This window comes from Poecile atricapillus, chromosome 31, assembly GCF_030490865.1.
Source record: "Poecile atricapillus isolate bPoeAtr1 chromosome 31, bPoeAtr1.hap1, whole genome shotgun sequence".
NCBI lineage: Eukaryota > Metazoa > Chordata > Aves > Passeriformes > Paridae > Poecile > Poecile atricapillus.
The window spans coordinates 4,298,668-4,322,435 of record NC_081279.1 but is presented as its reverse complement, the minus strand read 5'-3'; the positions used below and the strand labels follow the sequence as shown (position 1 = coordinate 4,322,435).

The window sequence follows — 23,768 nt, the reverse complement described above, 5'->3', positions numbered from 1 at the left end:
CCGCCAAAATCCCCCCCAATTCCCGCCAAAATCCCCCCCAATTCCCGCCAAAATCTCCTGCAAAATTCCCGCCAAAATCCTTCAGAAATTCCCGCCAAAATCCTTCTGGAATTCCCTCCAGATTGAGCCCAAATTTCTGCAAAATTCCCTCAAAATTCCCTCCAAAATTCAGTCCAAAATTCCCTCCAAAATTCCCTCTAAAATCCTTCCAAGGTTTTTCCGGAATTGTCCAAAATTTCTCCAAAGTTTCCTCCAGGTTGGTCCCGAATTTCTCCAAAATTCCCTCCAAAATCCTTCCAAGATTTTTCCAAAATTCCCTCCAAAAAATTTTTCCGGAATGGTCCAAGATTCCCTCCGGCTTGATCCCAAATTTCTCCAAAATCCCTCGGAAATTCCCTCCGGATTTGATCCCAAATTCCTTCCAAAATTCATTCCAAAAATTAATTCCAAAAATTGCTTCCAAATTCCCTCCGGATTGATCCCAAATTCCCTCCAAAATTTATCCCAAATTCCTTCTAAAATTAATTCCAAAATTCATTCCAAAAATTCCCTCCAAAAGCTCATTCCGGAATTTCTCCCAATTCCCTCCGGATTCTTCCAAAATTCCTCCAAAATTCCAACATTTCTCCCCCAAATTCCCACCCCCCCCCCAGCGAAATCCCCAAATCCGGGTGGGGGGAGGGGCGGGACCACCCCCATCCCCTCCCCCACCCCCAGGGAATTTTCCAGAATTTTTTTTTTTTTTGTGGGGGGGAATTTTTTGGGTTTTTTTTCGGGAGGAAGAAGAAGAAAAAGGGGGGTGGGGTGGGGGAGGGGAGGGGTGGGGGAGGGGCTATTCCCTCTTTTTGTCCTCTGGGGGTTTGGTGGGGGGGGGAGGGGCGGGGGGCAGCGCTGTGGGGGAGGGGCGGGGGGGGAGGGGCTCTCCGGTGCCGCCGAATTCGTTGACGCGCGTGGGATCCACGCGGTAAATCCAGCGCTGGTACAGGTAGATGAAGAACACCACGTCTGGGGTTGGGGGGAAAAACAACGGGAATTCGGGATGGGAACGGCGGGAAAAGGCGGAATTCCCACGGGGGAAACGGGAATTCCCGCCTGGAACGGGGGAATTCACCAAATTCCCGCTGAAAATCCCCAAATTCCCGCTGAAAATCCCCAAATTCCCGCCTGGAACGGGGGAATTCACCAAATTCCCGCTGAAAATCCCCAAATTCCCACCTGGAACGGGGGAATTCACCAAATTCCCGCTGAAAACACCAAATTCCCACTAAAATCCCCAAATTCCCGCCTGGAACGGGGCAATTCACCAAATTCCCACTAAAATCCCCAAATTCCCACCTGGAACGGGAGAATTCCCGCTGAAAACACCAAATTCCCGTTAAAACCCCAAATTCCTTCCTGGAATGGGGGAATTCCCGTTAAAAGCCAGAAATTCCCTCTGAAAACACCAAATTCCCACCTGGAATGGTGAAATTCCCTCTGAAAACCCCAAATTCCCCTTTAGAACCCCAAAACTCCCTCCTGGAACCCTGAAATCTCCTCTGGAATCCCAAAATCCCACCTAGGATCCCAAAATTCCATCCAGAATCCCAAAATTCCATCCAGAATCCCAAAATTCCACAAAATCCCATCCTGGAATCCCAAAATTCCACAAAATCCCATCCTGGAATCCCAAAATTCCTTTCTAGAACCCAAAACCTCCCTTTAGAAACCCCAAAAATCCCCTTTAGAACCCCAAAAATTCCCTTTAAAACCCCAAAACTCCCTCTCAAACCCCAGGAATTCCCTCTGGAACTCCCCAGAATTCCCAGAATTCCCGGAATTCCCGGATTTCCCCTCCATACCATCCCTCAGGCAGCCTATCCTGTACATCATGGGCATCGCTCCTGGGACCCCCAAATCCCCTTTAGAACCCCAAAACTCCCTCTCAAACCCCAGGAATTCCCTCTCTGGAACCCCCAGAATTCCCAGAATTCCCGAAATTCCCGGAATTCCCAGATTTCCCGGGATTCCATACCGTCCCTCAGGCAGCCTATCCTGTACATCATGGGCATCGCTCCTGGGACCCCCAAAAATTCCCTTTAAAACCCCAAAAATTCCCTTTAAAACCCCAAAACTCCCTCTCAAACCCCAGGAATTCCCTCTCTGGACCCCCCAGAATTCCCAGAATTCCCGGAATTCCCAGATTTCCCGGGATTTGGCTCCGTACCATCCCTCAGGCAGCCTATCCTGTACATCATGGGCATCGCTCCTGGGACCCCCAAAAATTCCCTTTAGAACCCCAAAAATTCCCTTTAGAACCCCAAAACTCCCTCTCAAACCCCAGGAATTCCTTCTGGAACCCCCCAGAATTCCCAGAATTCCCAGAATTCCCAGATTTCCCGGAATTCCCAGAATTCCCCTCCATACCGTCCCTCAGGCAGCCTATCCTGTACATCATGGGCATCGCTCCTGGGACCCCCAAATCCCCTTTAGAAACCCCAAAAATTCCCTTTAGAACCCCAAAAATTCCCTTTAAAACCCCAAAACTCCCTCTCAAACCCCAGGAATTCCCTCTCTAGACCCCCCAGAATTCCCAGAATTCCCGAAATTCCCGGAATTCCCAGATTTCCCAGGATTCCTCTCCATACCGTCCCTCAGGCAGCCTATCCTGTACATCATGGGCATCTTGATGACGAAGGCGAAGAGGTCGTCGATGAAGGTGTTGAGGGCTTTGTAGGTGAGCATCCGCCAGGGCAGGTGAGCCACCGACTGCAGCTTGTAGTTAATGAACAGCTGGGGGGTCATGGTGATGAATCCTGGGAAAAAACGGGAATTCCGGGAATTCTGGGAATTTTGGGGAATTTTTTGGGAATTTTTTGGGAATTTTTGGGACCATTTTTAGTGATTTTGGGGGGATTTTAGAGCGATTTTGGGGGTTCCCAGGTGCAGGTGGATGAAGGTGTTGAGGGGAGTTTGGAGTGGTGATGAATCCCAAAAAAACCTGGGAATTCCGGGAATTTTTGGGAATTTTTGGGGAATTTTTGGGAATTTTTGGGAATTTTGGGGGGGTTTGGGAGCGATTTTGGGGGATTTTTGGGGCTCCCCAGGTGAGCATCCGCCAGGGCAGGTGAGCCACCGACTGCAGCTTGTAGTTAATGAACAGCTGGGGGGTCATGGTGATGAATCCTGGGGGAAAAAACCGGAATTCCGGGAATTCCGGGAATTCTGGGAATTTTTGGGAATTTTTTGGGAATTTTTGGGACCATTTTTAGTGATTTTTGGGGGATTTTAGAGCGATTTTGGGGGTTCCCAGGTGCAGGTGGATGAAGGTGTTGAGGGGAGTTTGGAGTGGGGATGAATCCCAGAAAAACCCCGGGAATTTTGGGAATTTTTGGGAATTTTGGGGGGATTTTTGGGAATATCCACGAAGCCGAAATATTTGGGTTCAATTTTCCCAGGAATTTTTTGGGAGCATTGGGGCTCATTTTTCCTGGGAATTTTCCATTTTTCCCGGGAATTTTCGGGATAATTTGGGTTTATTTTTCCCAGGGATTTTTGGGTCAATCCCAGCTCGTTTTTCCCGGTTTTTTTTTTGGGAATTCTCACCGAATGTCAGGAGGAATCCGTAGAGCATCCCCAGGAGCCAGGAGCACCAGGGACTCGTTTCTCTCAGGGATTTTTGGGACAATTTGGGCTCCGTTTTTCCCGGGAATTTTCCATTTTTCCTGGGGATTTTTGGGTCAATCCCAGCTCGTTTTTCCCGTTTTTTTTTTTTGGGAATTCTCACCGAGTGTCAGCAGGAACCCGTAGAGCATCCCCAGGAGCCAGGAGCACCAGGGATTCATTTCTCTCAGGGATTTTTGGCACCATTGTCTCTGTTTTTCCCGGGGATTTTTGGGATAATTTGGGTTCATTTTTCCCAGGGATTTTCCCAGCTCGTTTTTCCCGGTTTTTTTTTTGGGAATTCTCACCGAATGTCAGGAGGAATCCGTAGAGCATCCCCAGCAGCCAGGAGCACCAGGGATTCATTTTCTCAGGGATTTTTGGCACCATTGTCTCCGTTTTTCCCGGGGATTTTCGGGATAATTTGGGCTCATTTTTCCCGGGAATTTTTCTGGACCGTTTTTCCCGGGTTTTTTTTTTGGGAATTCTCACCGAATGTCAGGAGGAATCCGTAGAGCATCCCCAGGAGCCAGGAGCACCAGGGATTCATTTTCCCAGGGGATTTTTGGGACAGTTTGGGCTCTGTTTTTCCCGGGAATTTTCCATTTTTCCTGGGGATTTTTGGGTCAATCCCAGCTCATTTTTCCCGGTTTTTTTTTGGGAATTCTCACCGAATGTCAGGAGGAAGCCGTAGAGCATCCCCAGGAGCCAGGAGCACCAGGGACTCATTTTTCCCAGGGATTTTCCATTTTTCCCGGGGATTTTTGGGATAATTTGGGTTCATTTTTCCCGGGAATTTTTCTGGACCGTTTTTCCCGGGTTTTTTTTTTGGGAATTCTCACCGAATGTCAGGAGGAATCCGTAGAGCATCCCCAGGAGCCAGGAGTACCAGGGATTCATTTTCTCAGGGATTTTTGGCACCATTGTCTCTGTTTTTCCCGGGAATTTTCCATTTTTCCCGGGGATTTTTGGGTCAATTCCAGCTCGTTTTTCCCGGTTTTTTTTTTGGGAATTCTCACCGAATGTCAGGAGGAAGCCGTAGAGCATCCCCAGGAGCCAGGAGCACCAGGGACTCGTTTCTCCCAGGGGATTTTCCATTTTTCCCGGGGATTTTCGGGATAATTTGGGCTCATTTTTCCCGGGAATTTTTCTGGACCATTTTTCCCAGTGTTTTTTTTTGGGAATTCTCACCGAATGTCAGGAGGAATCCGTAGAGCATCCCCAGGAGCACCAGGGACTCGTTTTCCCAGGGATTTTTGGGACAATTTGGGCTCTGTTTTTCCCAGGAATTTTCCATTTTTCCCGGGGATTTTTGGGTCAATCCCAGCTCGTTTTTCCCGGTGTTTTTTTTGGGAATTCTCACCGAATGTCAGCAGGAAGCCGTAGAGCATCCCCAGGAGCCAGGAGCACCAGGGACTCGTTTTCCCAGGGATTTTTCATTTTTCCCGGGGATTTTTGGGATAATTTGGGCTCATTCTTCCCAGGGATTTTTCCAGGTAATTTTTCCCGGTTTTTTTTTGGGAATTCTCACTGAATGTCAGCAGGAAGCCGTAGAGCATCCCCAGGAGCCAGGAGCACCAGGGACTCGTTTCTCTCAGGGATTTTTGGGACAATTTGGGCTCTGTTTTTCCCGGGAATTTTCCATTTTTCCCGGGAATTTTTGGGTCAATCCCAGCTCGTTTTTCCCGGTTTTTTTTTGGGAATTCTCACCGAATGTCAGCAGGAAGCCGTAGAGCATCCCCAGGAGCCAGGAGTACCATCCCTTGTGCTCCAGGTAGAGCAGGCTGTAGACGGCGTAGCAGCCGAGCAGGGGGAAGAGCAGCCACGACAGGTACCGGAACGCCATCTGGAAAATCGGGAATTGCATCCCAAAAAACCCCCAAAGCCCGGGAAAACACGGCTGGGATGGGGAGGAGGAGCAGGGCAGGGGGATCAGGGGGGGTCTGGGGTCGTTCCTGGGAATTCTGGGGGAATTTCCCGTTGTTTTGGGGTCGTTCCTGGGAATTCTGGGTTCATTTTCCATTGATTTGGGGTCATTCCTGGGAATTTTGGGGTAAATTTCCCATTGATTTGGGATCATTCCTGGGAATTTGGGGTGGTTTTGGGGTCATTCCTGGGAATTTTGGGTCAGTTTAGGGTCATTCCTGGGAATTTTGGGGTAAATTTCCCATTGATTTGGGATCATTCCTGGGAATTTGGGGTGGTTTTGGGGTCATTCCTGGGAATTTTGGGTCAGTTTAGGGTCATTCCTGGGAATTTTGGGGTAAATTTCCCATTATTTTGGGGTCATTCCTGGGAATTCTGAGTCACTTTGGGTCATTCCCAGGAATTCCTGGTGGGTTTTGGGTCATTCCCAGGAATTCCAGGTGGGTTTTGGGTCATTCCCAGGAATTCCAGGTGGGTTTTGGGTCATTCCCAGGAATTCCAGGTGGGTTTGGGTCATTCCCAGGAAATCCAGGTGGGTTTTGGTCATTTCCAGGAATTCCAGGTGGGTTTTGGGTCATTCCCAGGAATTCCAGGTGGGTTTTGGGTCATTCCCAGGAATTTTGGGTCAGTTTTGGGTCATTCCCAGGAATTCCAGGGGGGTTTTGGTCATTCCCAGGAATTCCGGGTCCATTTCCCACCGCTCCGGGCTGGATCCTTCTGCCATTCCCACCAATCCCGGGGACGATTTTGGGCGATTCCCGCGGGAATTCCGTCCTGAATTCCCGGAATTCCGCCCTAAATTCCCGGAATTCCGCCCCAAATTCCCGGAATTCCGTCCCGAATTCCCGACTCACGTCGTCGTAGACCTTGGTGGAGGATTCCACGTAGGTGGATTTGTCCTTGAGGCTGAGCCGGGGGAAGATCCCGGCCACTTTCTGCTGCCGCTCCAGCTGCCGGGAAGAGCCGGAAAATCCCGGATTTACCCGCGGGAAAATGGGAAAATCCCGGATTTACCCACGGGAAAACGGGAAAATCCCGAATTTACCCCTCGGGAAAACGGGAAAATCCCGAATTTACCCCATGGGAAAACGGGAAAATCACGAATTTATCCACGGGAAAATGGGAAAATCCCGAATTTACCCCCCCCAGGAAAATCCCAAATTAATTCCTTGGGAAATCCCAAATTAATTCCTTGGGAAATCCCAAATTAATTCCTTGGGAAATCCCAAATTTACCCTCGGGAAAATGGGAAAATCCCAAATTTACCCCCCCAGGAAAATCCCAAATTAATCCCTCAGGAAAATGGGAAAATCCCAAATTAACTCTTCCAGGAAAATCCCAAATTTACCCTGTAGGGAAAATTCCAATTTAACTCTTTGGGAAAATCCCAATTCAACTCCAAAAAATCCCAATTTAACTGGGAAAATTCTAATTTAACAGAGAAAAATCCCAATTTAACCCCCCAAAAATCCCAAATTAACTCCAAAAATCCCAATTTAACTGGGACAATCCCAGTTTTACCAGGGAAAATCCCAATTTAACAGGAAAAAAAATCCCAATTCAACCCCAAAAAATCCCAATTTAACCAGGAAAAATCCCAATTTAACCGGGAAAAATCCCAATTTAACCCCAAAAATTCCCAATTTAACCGGGAAAAATCCCAATTCAACCCCAAAAATTCCCAATTTTAGTGGGAAAAACCCCAATTTAACCCTTCAAACCCCATCCTGAGCCCCTCCGGAGCCCCCGATTCCCGAATTCCCGTTTTTCCCCCGTTTTTCCCCGGCTCACCCGCACGTCCATGACCTTGGTGATCTTCCAGAGGTCGATGAGGAGCCCCACGAGGACACTGAGCTGCACAACCACGTTGGTCTCGTTGTCCAGGATGTACAAAAGCACCACCAGCGACTGGAACACCCCGAAAAACACCGAGCGCACCGAGAGACCCTCCAGGGACTGCCGGCTGTTCCAGAACTGGATGTCTGGGAAAGAGAATGCCGGGAATTCCCATTGGGAATGGGGGGAATTCCCACTGGGAATGGGGGGAAATGGGGAACACCCTGAAAAACACCGAGCGCACCGAGAGACCCTCCAGGGACTGCCGGCTGTTCCAGAACTGGATGTCTGGGAAAGAGGGAATTGGGGAAAATGGGGAATTTGGGGGTTAAAATCCCACTGGGAATGGGGGGAAATGGGGGGAAATGGGGAACACCCCGAAAAACACCGAGCGCACCGAGAGACCCTCCAGGGACTGCCGGCTGTTCCAGAACTGGATGTCTGCCGGGAAAATCCCGTTGGGAATTGGGGAAAATGGGGAATTTGGGGGTTAAAATCCCACTGGGAATGCTGGGAATGGGGATTTGGGGGTTAAAATCCCACTGGGAATGGGGGGAATGGGAATTTGGGGTTTGGGAATGGTGGGAAATGGGGATTTGGGGGTTAAAATCCCACTGGGAATGGGGGGAATGGGGAACACCCCGAAAAACACCGAGCGCACCGAGAGACCCTCCAGGGACTGCCGGCTGTTCCAGAACTGGATGTCTGGGAGACAGGGAATGCCGGGAATTCCCATTGGGAATGGGGGGAATTCCCATTGGGAATGGGGGGAAATGGGGAACACCCCGAAAAACACCGAGCGCACCCAGAGACCCTCCAGGGACTGCCGGCTGTTCCAGAACTGGATGTCTGGGAAAGAGAATGCCGGGAATTCCCACTGGGAATTGGGGAAAATGGGGATTTGGGGGGAAAATCCCACTGGGAATGGAGGGAAATGGGGATCTGGAGCTAAAATCCCATTGGGAATGGGGGGAAATGGGGGGAAATGGGGAACACCCCGAAAAACACCGAGCGCACCCAGAGACCCTCCAGGGACTGCCGGCTGTTCCAGAACTGGATGTCTGCCGGGAAAGAGAATGCCGGGAATTCCCACTGGGAATTGGGGAAAATGGGGATTTGGGGGGAAAAATCCCATTGGGAATGGTGGGAAATGGGGAACACCCCGAAAAACACCGAGCGCACCCAGAGACCCTCCAGGGACTGCCGGCTGTTCCAGAACTGGATGTCTGCCGGGAAAATCCCGTTGGGAATGGGGGGAATGGGAATTTGGGGTCTTTAAAGTGGAAAAATCCCACTGGGAATGGTGGGAAATGGGGATTTGGGGTTTGGGAATGGTGGGAAATGGGGATTTGGGGGGGAAAAATCCCACTGGGAATGGTGGGAATGGGAATTTGGAGTTGAAATCCCATTGGGAATGGTGGGAATGGGAATTTGGGGGGAAAAATCCCACTGGGAATGGGGGGAATGGTGGGAAATGGGGATTTTTGGGGTCTTTGAAGTGGAAAAGTCCCATTGGGAACAGCGGGAATGGGAAATTGGGGGGGAAAAATCCCACTGGGAATGGTGGGAAATGGGAATTTGGGGGAAAAATCCAGTTGGGAATGGTGGGAAATGGGGATTTGGGGTCTTTAAAGTGGAAAAATCCCACTGGGAATGGTGGGAAATGGGAATTCGGGGGAAAAATCCCATTGGGAAGGGCGGGAATGGTGGGAAATGGGGATTTTGGGTCTTTGAAGTGAAGAAATTCCATTGGGAATGGGGGGAAATGGGAATTTGGGGGGAAAATCCCACTGGGAATGGCGGGAATGGAGGGAATGGGAATTTTTGGGGGGAAAATCCCATTGGGAATGGAAGGAAAGGTGAGAAATGGAGATTTTGGGGTCTTTAAAGGAGAAAAATCCCGTTGGGAATGGGCAGAAATGGGGATTTGGGGGGAAAAATCCCACTGGGAATGGAAGAAAAGGGTGGGAAATGGGGATTTGGGGGAAAAATCCCACTGGGAATGGAAGAAAAGGGTGAGAAATGAGGATTTTGGGGGAAAAATCCCACTGGGAATGGAAAGAAAGGTGAGAATTGGGGATTTTGGGGTCTTTAAAGGAGAAAAATCCCATTGGGAATGGCAGGAATGGGAATTTGGAGCTAAAATCCCATTGGGAATGGTGGGAAATGGGGATTTGGGGTCTTTAAAGTGGAAAAATCCCACTGGGAATGGAGAGAATGGAGATTTGGGGGGAAAAATCCCATTGGGAATGGAAGAAAAGGGTGGGAAATGGGGATTTTGGGGGAAAATCCTGTTGGGAATGGTGGGAAATGGGAATTTTTGGGGTTTTTAAAGTGAAGAAATCCCACTGGGAATGGTGGGAAAGGGTGGGAAACGAGGATTTAGGGGAAAAATCCCACTGGGAATGGAGGGAAAGGGTGGGAAATGGGAATCTGGGGGAAAAATCCCACTGGGAATGGTGGGAAATGCAGATTTGGGGTCTTTAAAGTGGAAAAATCCCACTGGGAATGGTGGGAAATGGGGATTTGGGGGGAAAAATCCCACTGGGAATGGGGGGAAATGGGGATTTGGGGTCTTTAAAGTGGAAAAATCCCACTGGGAATGGAAGAAAAGGGTGGGAAATGAGGATTTTGGGGGAAAAATCCCACTGGGAATGGAAAGAAAGGTGAGAATTGGGGATTTTGGGGTCTTTAAAGGACAAAAATCCCGTTGGGAATGGGGAGAAATGGGAATTTGGGGGGAAAATCCCACTGGGAATGGAAGAAAAGGTGAGAATTGGGGATTTTGGGGTCTTTAAAGGACAAAAATCCCGTTGGGAATGGGGAGAAATGGGAATTTGGGGGGAAAATCCCATTGGGAATGGGGAGAAATGGGAATTTGGGGGGAAAATCCCATTGGGAATGGCAGGAATGGGAATTTTTGGGGGGAAAATCCCACTGGGAATGGCGGGAATGGGGAGAAAAGGGAATTTGGGGATGGAATTCCCGGGAAAAGGAGGGAATTTGGGAATTGTCACCGTTTTTGAAGGCCAGGAACTCGAAGATGCTGTGGACGATGGAGACGATGATGGTGAGGGCCAGGAGGTACGGATTGGTCTCCAGGAGAGCCACCTGGAAAAGGGGAAAAAACGGGAAAAATCCGGGAAAAACGGGAAAAAACGGGAAAAAACGGGAAAAACCCGGAAAAAATGGGAAAAAACGGGAAAAAACGGGAAAAATCCGGGAAAAACGGGAAAAAACGGGAAAAAACGGGAAAAAATGGGAAAAACCCGGAAAAAACGGGAAAAAACGGGAAAAACCCAGCCAGAAAAATTGGGGGGGAAAGCGGCAGAAAAATCGAAGAAAACCTGGAAAAGTTGGGAGAGATCAGGGAAAAATCAGGAAAAAATCGGGGGAAAAATTGGGGAATAAAATCAGGGGAAATCGGTGAAAAATTTAAAAAATGGGGAAAAATCTGTGATAAAAGCCACGAAAAATCCAAAAAAAAATGGGAAAAAATGGGGGAAAAATGGGGGAAAAATCAGAAAAAAGTAGGGAAAAATCTGTGAAAGAAGCTGTGAAAAAAGCTGAAAAAATTGGGGAAAAATCTGAAAAAAATGGGGAAAAAACCACGAAAAATTGGGGAAAAATTGGAGAAAAATCTGAAAAAAATGGGGAAAAATCAGAAAAAAATTGGGGAAAAAAACATGAAAAATTGGGGAAAAATTGGAGAAAAATCAGAATAAAATGGGGAAAAATCAGAAAAAAATGGGGAAAAATGGGAGAAAAAATCAGAAAAAAATGGGGAAAAATCCGAAAAAAATGGGGAAAAAATGGGAGAAAAAATCAGAAAAAATCTGTGAAAAATCAGAATAAAATGGGGAAAAATCCGAAAAAAATGGGGAAAAAATGGGAGAAAAAATCAGGGAAAATCCGTGAAAAATCAGAATAAAATGGGGAAAAATCACAGAAAAATGGGGAAAAAATAGGGGAAAAATCAGAAAAAATCCAGAAAAAATCAGAATAAAATGGGGAAAAAAATCAGAAAAAATCCGCGAAAAATCAGAAAAAATTGGGGAAAAATCTGAAAAAAATCATAAAAAAACGGGGAAAAATCCGAATAAAAAGGGTAAAATTGTGTAATTCTCACCTTGACAGAATCCTGCTCGTCGTCCGACTGCTCGAGCAGCTCGTCCGCCAGGAAGTTCCAGGGCGAGCGCGAGCTCTGGGCGGCGTAGAGCTGCCAGCGCCAGAGCGACAGCGGGCAGAAGGAGAGGCGCAGCGGGGGAAAGAATCCCGCTGCAGGAAACCCGGAAAAAACCGGGAAAAACACGGGAGAGACGCCAAAAATCCACCGGAAAAATGGGAAAAATCCGGGGAAAAACGGGGGAAAAATCAGGGGAAATTGGGGGAAAATCCGCGAAAAATTGGGGAAAAATTCGCGAAAAATTGGGGAAAAATTCGCAAAAAATCCGCGAAAAATCCATGAAAAAATGGGGGAAAAATAAGAAAAAATTGGGGAAAAATCTGAAAAAAATGGGGAAAAATGGGGGAAAAATTGGGGAAAAAACCACGAAAAATTGGGGAAAAATTGGAGAAAAATCAGAAAAAAATGGGGAAAAATCAGAATAAAATGGGGAAAAAATGGGAGAAAAAATCAGGGAAACTCCGCGAAAAATCAGAGTAAAATGGGGAAAAATCACAGAAAAATGGGGAAAAAACAGGGGAAAAATCAGAAAAAATCCAGAAAAAATCAGAATAAAATGGGAAAAAAAATCAGAAAAAATCCGCGAAAAATCAGAAAGAATTGGGAAAAAATCCAAAAAAAATCATAAAAAAACGGGGAAAAATCCTAAAAAAACGGGGAAAAATGCTAGAAAATTCTGGAAAAAGCCGGAATCCTCACCTTGACAGAGTCCTGCTCGTCGTCCGACTGCTCGAGCAGCTCGTCCGCCAGGAAGTTCCAGGGCGAGCGCGAGCTCTGGGCGGCGTAGAGCTGCCAGCGCCAGAGCGACAGCGGGCAGAAGGAGAGGCGCAGCGGGGGAAAGAATCCCGCTGCAGGAAACCCGGAAAAAACCGGGAAAAGCACGGGAGAGACGCCAAAAATCCACCGGAAAAATGGGAAAAATCCGGGGAAAAATGGGGGAAAAATCCGGGGAAAAACGGGGGAAAAATCAGGGGAAATTGGGGGAAAATCCGCCAAAAATCCGGGGAAAAATTCGCAAAAAATCAGGGGAAAAATCCGCGAAAAATCCGTGAAAAATCCGCGAAAAATGGGAAAAAATGGGGGAAAAATAAGAAAAAATTGGGGAAAAATCTGAAAAAAATGGGAAAAATGGGGGAAAAATTGGGGAAAAAAACCATGAAAAATTAGGGAAAAATTGGAGAAGAATCAGAAAAAAATGGGGAAAAATCAGAAAAAAATCGGGGAAAAAAACATGAAAAATTGGGGAAAAATCGGAGAAAAATCAGAATAAAATGGGGAAAAATCAGAGAAAAATGGGGAAAAAAGTGGGGAAAATAATCAGAAAAAATCCGCAAAAAATCATAAAAAAATGGGGAAAAATCCGAAAAATAAGGGGAAAATGGGGAAAAAAAATCAGAAAAAGTCCGCGAAAAATCAGAAAAAATTGGGGAAAAATCTGAAAAAAATGGGGAAAAATGGGGAAAAAAATCAGAAAAAATCTGCGAAAAATCAGAATAAAATGGGGGAAAAAAATTAGAAAAAATCCGCAAAAAATCAGAAAAAATTGGGGAAAAATCTAAAAAAAATCATAAAAAAACGGGGGAAAATCCGAATAAAATGGGGAAAATTGTGTAATCCTCACCTTGACAGAATCCTGCTCGTCGTCCGACTGCTCGAGCAGCTCGTCCGCCAGGAAGTTCCAGGGCGAGCGCGAGCTCTGGGCGGCGTAGAGCTGCCAGCGCCAGAGCGACAGCGGGCAGAAGGAGAGGCGCAGCGGGGGAAAGAATCCCGCTGCAGGAAACCCGGAAAAAACCGGGAAAAAACCGGGAAAAGCACGGGAGAGACGCCAAAAATCCACCGGAAAAATGGGAAAAATCCGGGGAAAAAATGGGGGAAAAATTGGGGAAAAACGGGGGAAAAATCAGGGGAAATTGGGGAAAAATCCGCGAAAAATTGGGGAAAAATCCGCGAAAAATCCGTGAAAAATGGGGGAAAAAGAAGAAAAAGTTGGGGAAAAATCTGAAAAAAATGGGGAAAAATGGGGGAAAAATTGGGGAAAAAACCACGAAAAATTGGGGAAAAATTGGAGAAAAATGAGAAAAAAATGGGGGAAAATGGGGAAAAAAATCAGAAAAAATCGGAGAAAAATCAGAATAAAATGGGGAAAAATCAGAATAAAAAAATGAGGAAAAATCAGAAAAAAATGGGGAAAAATCTGAAAAAAATGGGGAAAAATGGGGAAAAAAACCAGAAAAAATTGGAGAAAAATCAGAATAAAATGGGGAAAAATGGGGAAAAAAATCAGGGAAAATCCGCGAAAAATCAGAATAAAATGGGGAAGAAAATCAGAAAAAATCCGCGAAAAATCAGAAAAAAATCATAAAAAAATGGGGAAAAATCGTAAAAAAACGGGGAAAAATGCGGGAAAAAGGGGGAAAATTCTGGAAAAAGCCGGAATCCTCACCTTGACAGAGTCCTGCTCATCATCCGACTGCTCGAGCAGCTCGTCCGCCAGGAAGTTCCAGGGCGAGCGCGAGCTCTGGGCGGCGTAGAGCTGCCAGCGCCAGAGCGACAGCGGGCAGAAGGAGAGGCGCAGCGGCAGCCGCCGCACGCTCTCGTTGATGGGGAAATAATCCCGCTGCAGGTTCCAGTAATCGTTGAAATAAAGGATGGGGAAATAATCCCCGCTCAGGGCGTCGAATTTCACATCTGGGGAGAGAGAAATGGGGTGAGAGGGGGGGAAATTGGGTTAAAATGGGGGAAATTGGGTTAAAATGGGGGGAAATGGGGTTAAAATGGGGGGAAATTGGGAGAAATTTGATTAAAATGGGGGAAATTGGGTTAAAATGGGGGGAAATGGGGTTAAAGTGAGGATAAATTTAATAAAAATGGGGATAAATGGGTTAAAAATGGGGGGAAATTGGGTTAAAATGAGGATAAATTGGTTAAAAATGGGGATAAATGGGTTAAAAATGGGGGGAAATTGGGTGGAAATGGGGAAAATTTGATTAAAATGGGGGAAATTGGGTGAGAATGGGGAAAAATTTGATTAAAATGGGGGGAAATTTGATTAAAATGACGATAAATTTAATAAAAATGGGGATAAATGGGTTAAAAATGGGGGAAATTGAGTGAAAATGGGGATAAATTTGATTAAAATTGGGGGAAATTGATTAAAATGGGGGAAATTAGGAGAAAATGGGGGAAATTGGGAGAAATTCGATTAAAATGGGGGGAAATTGGGAGAAAATGGGGATAAATTGGTTAAAAGGGGGGGAAATTGGGTGAAAATGGGGTAAAGTGGGAGAAAACGGGGGTAAATTGGGTAAAAATGGGGTTAAATGGGTTAAAAATGGGGATAAATTTGATAAAAATGGGGATAAATTGGAAGAAAATGGGGGGAAATTGAGCGAAAACAGGGATAAATTATTTAAAAATGAAGTAAATTGGTTAAATATGGGGATAAATTCATTAAGAGTATGAGGAAATCATTAATAATGATGCAAAATCTAATAAAAATGAGGAAAATGAATTAATAATGAGAATAAATGAATTAATAATGAGAACAAATGAATTAATAATGAGGATAAATTCATTAAAAGCAGGAGGAGCTCATTAGTAATGCAAATAAGCTCATTAAAAATGCAGATAAGCTCATCAAAAATGGGGATAAATTGATTAAAAATGGGGATGGATTCCATAAATATTTGAATAAATGAATTATTAATGAGGATAAATTCATTAAAAGCATCACCCCACACCCAGGGGCTGAACTGGGATGGACTGGGATGAACTGGGAGGCACCAAACCCCAAACCAGGCCCATTTTGGACGGGGATTTTTGGGTTTTTCTGGGAATTTCGGGTTTTTCCTGGGAATTTTGGGGTTTTTCCCGGGAATTTGGGATTTTCCCAGGAATTTTTGGCTGCTCACACTGGTCCAGCGGCGGGGGGACGCTGCCCCTCACCCAGGGGCTGAACTGGGCTGAACTGGGATGGACTGGGATGAACCAAACCCCAAACCAGGCCCGTTTTGGACGGGGATTTTTGGGTTTTTCTGGGAATTTTGGGATTTTTCCTGGGAATTTTGGGTTTTCCCAGGAATTTTTGGCTGCTCACACTGGTCCAGCGGCGGGGGGACGCTGCCCCTCACCCAGGAGCTGAACTGGGATGGACTGGGATGAACTGGGATGAACCAAACCCCAAACCACGCCCGTTTTGGACGGGGATTTTTGGGTTTTTCTGGGAATTTGGGGTTTTTCCCGGGAATTTTGGGATTTTCCAGGGAATTTTTGGCTGCTCACACTGGTCCAGCGGCGGGGGGACGCTGCCCCTCACCCAGGGGCTGAACTGGGATGGACTGGGATGAACTGGGAGGCACCAAACCCCAAACCACGCCCGTTTTGGACGGGGATTTTTGGGTTTTTCCGGGAATTTCGGGTTTTTTCCTGGGAATTTCGGGTTTTTCTCGGGAATTTTGGGTTTTCCCAGGAATTTTTGGCTGCTCACACTGGTCCAGGGCTGGGGAAACATCACCCCACACCCAGGGGCTGAACTGGGATGAACTGGGATGAACTGGGAGGCACCAAACCCCAAACCAGGCCCGTTTTGGACGGGGATTTTTGGGTTTTTCCGGGAATTTCGGGTTTTTTCCTGGGAATTTCGGGTTTTTCTCGGGAATTTTGGGTTTTCCCAGGAATTTTTGGCTGCTCACACTGGTCCAGCGGCGGGGGGACGCTGCCCCTCACCCAGGGCGTGTGGTCATCCACCATGTTGATGGTCAGGTTCGGGTGCCAGTGGGAAATGACCTCGACCGGCCCGAAATCCTCGGCTCTCTGCAAAGGGAAAAATCCCCAAAAGTTCAATAAAACTCCCCAAAAAAAAATCCACAAAAATTAAAAATAATTCCATCAAAAAATCCCCACAAAAATTTAAAAAAATTTCCCCCCAAAAATCCCCCCAAAATTTAAAAAAAATCCCAATAAAAATCCCCCAAAATTAAGAATAATTCCATCAAAAAATTCCCACAAAAATTTAAAAAAATTTCCCCCCAAAAATCCTCCCAAAATTTAAAAAAATTCCCAATAAAAACCCCCCAAAATTAAAAATAATTCCACCAAAAAATTCCCCCCAAAAATCCCCCAAAATTAAAAAAAAATTCCCAATAAAAATCTCCCAAAATTAAATATAATTCCCCCCAAATTAAAAAAAATTCCCCCTCCAAAAATCCCAAAAAATTAAAAAAAATTCCCCCCCAAGATCCCAAGAAATTTTTTTAAATTTCCAATAAAAATCCCCCAAAATTAAAAAAAAATCCCCCCCAAAAATTCCCAAAATAATAAAAAAAGTCCCCCCAAAAAACTAAAAAAAATTAAGAACAATTCCCTCAAAAATTCCCCAAAAATTCCTCAAAAACTCCCCCTAAAAATCCTAAAAAAATCCCTAAAAAATTCCCAAAAAATCCCCCCAAAATCCCCAAGAATTCCCAAAGAATTCCCAGAAAATCCGGGAATTCCTACCTTGATCATTTCGGGATCCGCCTCCGTCTCTCCCGTCAGGAGATTTTTGGTTTTCTGGAACCTTCTCCGTTTGTATTTGTTGATCACTGGGAAAACAAAAAATCCCAGGAAAAAAAAAAAAAATTGGGAAAAGAGCCCGGAATTCCCAAAAAAATCCCCCCAGAATTCCCCAATTCCCGTTGATCCCGGATTTCCCGCTGGGAATGGCGGCAGGGAAAGGGTTGGGATGGTGGAGGGGGAAAAATGGGAATTTTCTTTTCCCAGAAATTGGGAAAAATTGGGAATTGTTATCCCATAAAATCCAGGATTGGAAGGAATTCCAGGAATTCCAGGTGGGAATGGGGAAACCAGGGCTGATCCCGAGGGATTTGGGGTCGGGAAATTGGGAATTCCAGGAATTCCAGGTGGGAATGGGGAAACCAGGGCTGATCCCGAGGGATTTCCGTTGGGAAATTGGGAATTCCAGGAATTCCAGGTGGGAATGGGGCGGATTCCTGGGGAATCAGGGCCAGAAAAACCAGGAATTTTTGGGAATTCCCAGGAGGTTTTTGGGAATTCCCAGGAATTTTTGGGAATTCCCAGGAATTTTCGGGAATTCCATAACCTGGGATACACAGACAAGAGGCAGGGACTGCTCGGGGCTCCCGGGGCCGATCCCAACCCCATTCCCGGGGGATTTGGGGCCAATTTCTGGGAATTTGGGGCCATTCCCGGGGGTTTTGGGGCCATTTCCTGGGAATTTGGGGCCATTCCCGGGGGTTTTGGGGCCATTTCCTGGGAATTTGGGGCCATTCCCGGGGGTTTTGGGTTCCCGAGGGTGGGGATTTCCATGGAATTTCATGGAATTCCCGGGAATTCCGTACTCCTGGAGGTGTGGACGGTGGCCAGGCGCCGGTAGAGGCTCCCGGGGCCGATCCCAACCCCATTCCCGAGGAGTTTGGGGCCAATTTCTGGGAATTTGGGGCCATTCCCGGGGGTTTTGGGGCCATTCCCGGGGGTTTTGGGTTCCCAAGGATTGGGATTTCCATGGAATTCCATGGAATTCCCGGGAATTCCGTACTCCTGGAGGTGTGGACGGTGGCCAGGCGCCGGTAGAGGCTCTTCTGCCGCGGGTCGGGGTGGAAGCCGCTCTTGGTGAAATAAACGTGGACGTAGATGGAGCCGTTCCGCTGGACGCTCTGCGGGAATTCCCGGGAAAAAACACCCGGAAAAGCTCGGGAAAAGCTCGGGAAAACCCTCCCCACCCGGAAAAGCTCGGGAAAAGCTCGGGAAAAACCCTCCCCACCCGGGAAAAGCTCGGGAAAAACCCTCCCCACCCCAGAAAAGGTCGGGAAAAGGTCGGGAAAATCCTCCCCAACCCCGGAGGGGAAATGGGAAAATTCCAGGAGGAAATTCCGGGGTCGGGGTTTAAGGGATTCCCGCTCTGGATTCAATCCCTGAGATCAAATCCCCCAGGAATATCCTGGAATTCCCTGTTCCCAATCCCAAATCCCTCAAAATCCCCTGGAATTGCCTTTTCCTGACCCCAAATCCCCCAAAATTCCCTTTCCCCAATCCCAAATCCCCTTTTTCCGACCCCAAACCCCTCAGAAATTCCCAAAATCCCCCGGAATCCTCCCCAAACCCCTCAGGAATTCCCAGAATTCCCGAAATCTCCTGGAATTCCTCACCTGGGAGATGTCCACCTCCCCGAAGTGTTCGTAGCATCCGTCGGAATTCCCTTTCCCCGATCCCAAATTCCCTTTCCCCGATCCCAAATCTCCTTTTCCTGACCCCAAATGCCCTGAAATCCCCTGGAATTCCCTTTTCCCGACCCCAAACCCCTCAGGAACACCCTGGAATTCCCAAAATCCCCCGGAATTCCCGAAATCTCCTGGAATTCCTCACCTGGGAGATGTCCACCTCCCCGAAGTGCTCGTAGCAGCCGTTGGAATTCCCTTTTCCCAATCCCAAATTCCCTTTCCTTGATCCCAAATCCCCCAAAATTCCCTTTCCCCAATCCCAAATCTCCTTTTCCTGACCCCAAACCCCTCAGGAATTCCCGGAATTCCCGAAATCTCCCGGAATTCCTGACCTGGGAGATGTCCACCTCCCCGAAGTGCTCGTAGCATCCGTTGGAATTCCCTTTCCCCGATCCCAAATCTCCTTTTCCTGACCCCAAACCCCCCGAAATCCCCTGGAATTCCCTTTCCTTGATCCCAAACCCCTCAGGAATTCCCAGAATTCCCGAAATCTCCTGGAATTCCTGACCTGGGAGATGTCCACCTCCCCGAAGTGCTCGTAGCATCCGTCGGAATTCTCGCCGCTGGTCCAGTCTCCGTAGACCAGATCCCGCTTTTCCCAGAACAGGGCGGAGCTGAGGTTGAAGTCGGTGAAGTGCTCGTGCTCCGAGATGTAAACGTGCAGGTCCTGCCCCGGAATTCCCAAAAAATTCCATGGGAATCCCCCAAAGCTGGGAATTTGGGATTCGGGGATTCGGGGTTTGGGATTCAGGGATTGGAATTTGGGATTTGGGGGTTGGGATTCAGGGGTTTGGGATTCAGGGATTTGGGATTTGGGATTCAGGGATTGGAATTTGGGATTTGGGGATTTGGGGTTTGGGGTTTGGCATTTGGGGTTTGGAATTTGGGGTTTGGGGTTTGGAATTTGGGGGTTGGGATTCAGGGATTGGAATTTGGGATTCGGGGGTTTGGGATTCAGGGATTGGAATTTGGGATTCAGGGATTGGAATTTGGGATTCAGGGGTTTGGGATTCAGGGATTGGAATTTGGGATTCGGGGTTTGGGATTTGGGGGTTTGGGATTCAGGGATTTGGGATTTTGGCAGTTGGGAGTTGCTGGGATTTCAGGTTTGGAATTTGGGATTCAGGAATCTGGGATTCAGGGATTTAGGGGCTGGAATTCGGGAGTTGGGATCTCGGATTTGTTGGGATTTGGGGGGTTGGGATCTGGGAGCGAATTCCCATTTTTCCAGCCCCAAATCCCATTTTCCCACCCCAAATCCCATTTTCCATGCTCCCAATCCCATTTTCCATGGCCCCAATCCCATTTTCCATCCCCAAATCCCATTTTCCATGGCCCCAATCCCATTTTCCATCCCCCAATCCCATTTTCCATGGCCCCAATCCCATTTTCCATCCCCAAATCCCATTTTCCATGGCCCCAATCCCATTTTCCATCCCCAAATCCCATTTTCCATGGCCCCAATCCCATTTTCCATCCCCCAATCCCATTTTCCAGCCCCAAATCCCATTTTCCATGGCCCCAAATCCCATTTTCCCGTCCCCATTCCCATTTTCCATGCTCCCAATCCCATTTTCCATGCTCCCAATCCCATTTTCCATCCCCATTCCCATTTTTCCATCCCCAAATCCCATTTTTCCGTGCTCACCATCAGGGTATCCTTAGGGAACAGATTCCTGCTGGGGCTCCTGGTGCTGCCCCCGGCCCCGTTGGGCTCCTGCGGCGCCGTCCCCCTCCGGAACCAGCTGGAGATGGCCCAGATGATGAAAATCCTGCCGGGAACGCCGCGAAATTCCATCAGAATTCCCAAAAAATCCCTGCCTGGATCCCCCCCCTTTTTTCTGGGATTTTTATTCCCATTTTTGGGGTTTTTTTCAGCATTTTTTTCCCTTTTTTTTGAATTTTTCCTCCCCAAATTCCCGGTTTTTTTCCAAAATTTCTCTTTTTTTTTCCCAAAATTTCTCTTTTTTTTTTTCCCAAAATTTCTCTTTTTTCTTTCCCAAAATTTCTCTTTTTTTTCCATGTTTGCCTTTCCCTTCCCAAAAATCTCCTTTTTTATGGAATTCCTCTCCCAAAATTCCTTCTTTTTCCCCACGGATTTCCCTTCCCCAAAATCCTTTTTTTTTTCCCCTGGGATTTTCCTCTTCCCATAAAATTCCCCCTCTGGGATCCCCTGGATTTTTGGGAATGCCGGAATTCCCCCTTTTCCCACGGAGAATTCCCGGCTTTTCCGGGCGATTCCCAAGGATTCCCCTCCCCCCTCCCGGCCCGGATCCGACCTTTGGACCCCGGGAAACCGGGAAGGAGCTCGGGAATTCCGGGAATGCTCGGGAATTCCGGGAATTCTGGGGAATTCTTGGGAATTCTCGGGAATTTGGGAAGGGTCAGGGAGCCCCAGGGGGATCCCGATCCCAATCCCGATCCCAGTCATGATCCCAATCCCAATCCCAATCCTGATTCCAATCCCGATCCCAATCCCGATCCCGATCCCAGTCATGATCCCAATCCCAGGACGATCCCAATCCCGGGGTGATCCCGATCCCAATCCTGGGGTGACCCTGATCCCAATGCGATCCCGATCCTGATCCCAGGGTGCTCCTGTTCCCAGTTCCCGTTCCCATTCCCTGTTCTGTTCCCATTCCCATTCCTGTTCCCATTCCCATTCCCAGTTCCCATTCCTGTTCCCATTCCCATTCCTGTTCCCATTCCCATTCCCAGTTCCCATTCCCTGTTTCTCTGTTCCCATCCCCATTCCCTGTTCCCAGTTCCCGTTCCCAGTTCCCGTTCCTGTTCCTATTCCCATTCCCTGCTCTGTTCCCATTCCCATTCCCTGTTTCTCTGTTCCCATTCCCAGTTCCCAGTTCCCGTTCCCGTTCCCATTCCTGTTCCCAGTTCCCATTCCCATTCCCAGTTCCTGTTCCCCGTTTCCCATTCCCAGTTCCCATTCCCTGTTCTGTTCCCATTCCCGATGTGTTCCCGTTCCCATTCCCGCTCCCATTCTCTGTTTCTCTGTTCCCTGTTTCCCTGTTCCCGTTCCCCATTCCCGTTCCCCGTTTCCAGTTCCCGTTCCCCGTTTCCCGTTCCTGTTCCCATTCCTGTTCCCATTCCCTGTTTCCCGTTTCCCGTTCCCCGGTTCCCATTCCCCGTTTCCCATTCCCATTCCCAGTTCCCGTTCCCATGCCATTCCCATTCCTGTTCCCATTCCAGTTCCCATTCCCCGTTTCCCATTCCCGTTCCGTTTCCCAGTTCCCATTCCCAGTTCCCGTTCCCTGTTCCCCGTTCCCCGTTTCCCATTCCCATTCCCAGTTCCCCGCTTCCCGTTCCCATTCCCAGTTCCCATTCCCAGTTCCCATTCCCCATTTCCCGTTTCCCGTTCCCGTTGTTGTCTCACCGGATCAGGACTCCCTTCATCACCTGCCAGGCGTTCGGTGCCGCCTGCGGCCCCCGGGGGCTCTCGGCCTCCGCCAGCCCCGAGGAGCTCCCGGGACCGGGACCGGAACCAGAACCAGAACCGGTACCGGGACCGGTGCTGCTGGGGACCTGCGGGAGAGAGAGAACCGTGATAGAACCGGGACCGGGACCGGTGCTGCTGGGGACCTGTGAGAGAGAGAACCGTGATAGAACCGGGACCGGGACCAGAACCTGCACCCACTGCTGCCGGTACCGGTACCGGAACCACCAGTGCTGCTGGGGACCTGTGGGACAGAACAGTTATAGAACCTGTACCGGAACCAGTACCAGAACCAGAACCGGGACCCACTGGTGCCAGTACCGGTGCTGCTGGGGACGTGTGAGACAGAACCGTCATAGAACCGCTACCGGAACCGGTACCTGCTGCTGCTCAGTACCCACAGAACCGACCCGGTACCCAACAGAACCGAACCGGGCACCGACCCGGTACTGAACCGGCACCGGGCACCGGCACCTGCGGCACGGCCCCGGTACCGAACTGAACAGAACCGAACCGGGCACCGGCACCGACCCGGTACTGAACCGGCACCAGCACCGGGCACCGGCACCTGCGGCACCGACCCGGTACCAACCAAACCGAACCGGGCACCGAACCGGGCACCGAACCCTTCCCCAGCCCTGCCAGGGCACCGGTACCCCCGGGACGGGCCGGACACCGAACCGGACCGGGCACCGGCACCGGCCCGAACCCCTCCCGGTCACCGACCGGCACCGGCACCGGACATCGAACCCCTCCCGGGAATCGGCACCGGACCCTGCCCGGTCCCCGGTACCGGCCCGAACCCTTCCCGGTCACCGGTACCGGACACCGAACCGGACCGGGCACCGGACCCTTCCCCAGCCCTGTCCGGTCCCCGGTACCGGCCCGAACCTTCCCCGGTCACCGGATCCTCCCCGCTCCCGGTCGATCCGGGCCTGCCCCGCTCCCCGCTGCCGGTGCCGCTCCCGGACTCCGCTCCGGGCCCTTCTCCCGCTCCCGGTTCCCGCTCCCGGTTCCCGGCCCGGTCCCTCACCGCGCTCCCGTTCTCTCTCCCGGTTCCCCACCCCCGTCCCCGCTCCCCTGCCGGTCCCGCGCTCTCAGCCCCGCTCCCGTTCGCTGTTCCCGGTTCCCGGTTCCCGGTTCCGGCTCCCCCGAGCCCGCTCGGGCCGCGCTGTCCCCGCACCTGCCCCGGGCCCGGGCCCGGCCCCGCCGCCGCCTCCGTCCCCGGCGCCGCCATCTTTGCTGCGCCGCCTCTCGCGCCGCTCTCGCGAGACTTCCGGGGAGGGGCGGGAAACGGGGTAAACCACGCCTCTTTTTGTGTGACGTCACAAAGGCGTTGGCCAATAGCGGCGCGGCCAGCCCCCGGCGGGAGGGGGTTTTCCCGCCCCGCCCCCTCAGGGGCGCTCAGCCAATGGGAGCGCGCCCCGCCCCCGGCGCGCGCCCCGGGGGGTGTTTCCCGTTCGTGACGTCACGGGAGCGCTCAGCCAAT

At 49.2% G+C, this 23,768-nt stretch overlaps 1 protein-coding gene and 1 long non-coding RNA gene across 2 annotated transcripts; one reads left to right on the top strand and one right to left on the bottom strand.

Annotated features, from left to right (window-relative positions):
* Nucleotides 1–832: 832 nt before the first annotated feature.
* CLPTM1 (CLPTM1 regulator of GABA type A receptor forward trafficking) lies at nucleotides 833–23,590 on the bottom strand. Its single transcript, XM_058859814.1, has 14 exons — nucleotides 23,463–23,590; nucleotides 22,220–22,368; nucleotides 20,477–20,600; nucleotides 19,337–19,495; nucleotides 18,147–18,264; nucleotides 17,087–17,172; nucleotides 16,282–16,402; nucleotides 14,034–14,278; nucleotides 10,422–10,515; nucleotides 7,360–7,550; nucleotides 6,423–6,518; nucleotides 5,353–5,488; nucleotides 2,628–2,795; nucleotides 833–1,005 (listed from the first exon to the last, which is right to left on the bottom strand). The coding sequence occupies exons 1-14, from the start codon at nucleotides 23,514–23,516 to the stop codon at nucleotides 833–835; spliced, it is 1,914 nt and encodes a 637-aa protein (XP_058715797.1). The 5' UTR covers nucleotides 23,517–23,590.
* On the top strand, nucleotides 5,496–6,415 carry LOC131590120 (uncharacterized). The gene is made up of 3 exons (XR_009279978.1): nucleotides 5,496–5,695; nucleotides 6,071–6,130; nucleotides 6,162–6,415. It is a non-coding gene; the product is annotated as an uncharacterized LOC131590120 (long non-coding RNA).
* Nucleotides 23,591–23,768: the final 178 nt, after the last annotated feature.

Excerpts from the sequence above, each read along its gene's own strand:
- CLPTM1 (XM_058859814.1), bottom strand. The coding sequence starts at position 23,516 with ATGGCGGCGCCGGGGACGGAGGCGGCGGCGGGGCCGGGCCCGGGCCCG. Across the intron at positions 14,279-16,281 it reads CCCCCCGCCGCTGGACCAGT|ATGTGAAATTCGACGCCCTG; the intron begins GTGAGCAGCCAA and ends CTCTCTCCCCAG. Across the intron at positions 2,796-5,352 it reads CGGCTTCCTGCTGACATTCG|GATTCATCACCATGACCCCC; the intron begins GTGAGAATTCCC and ends GTTTTTTCCCAG.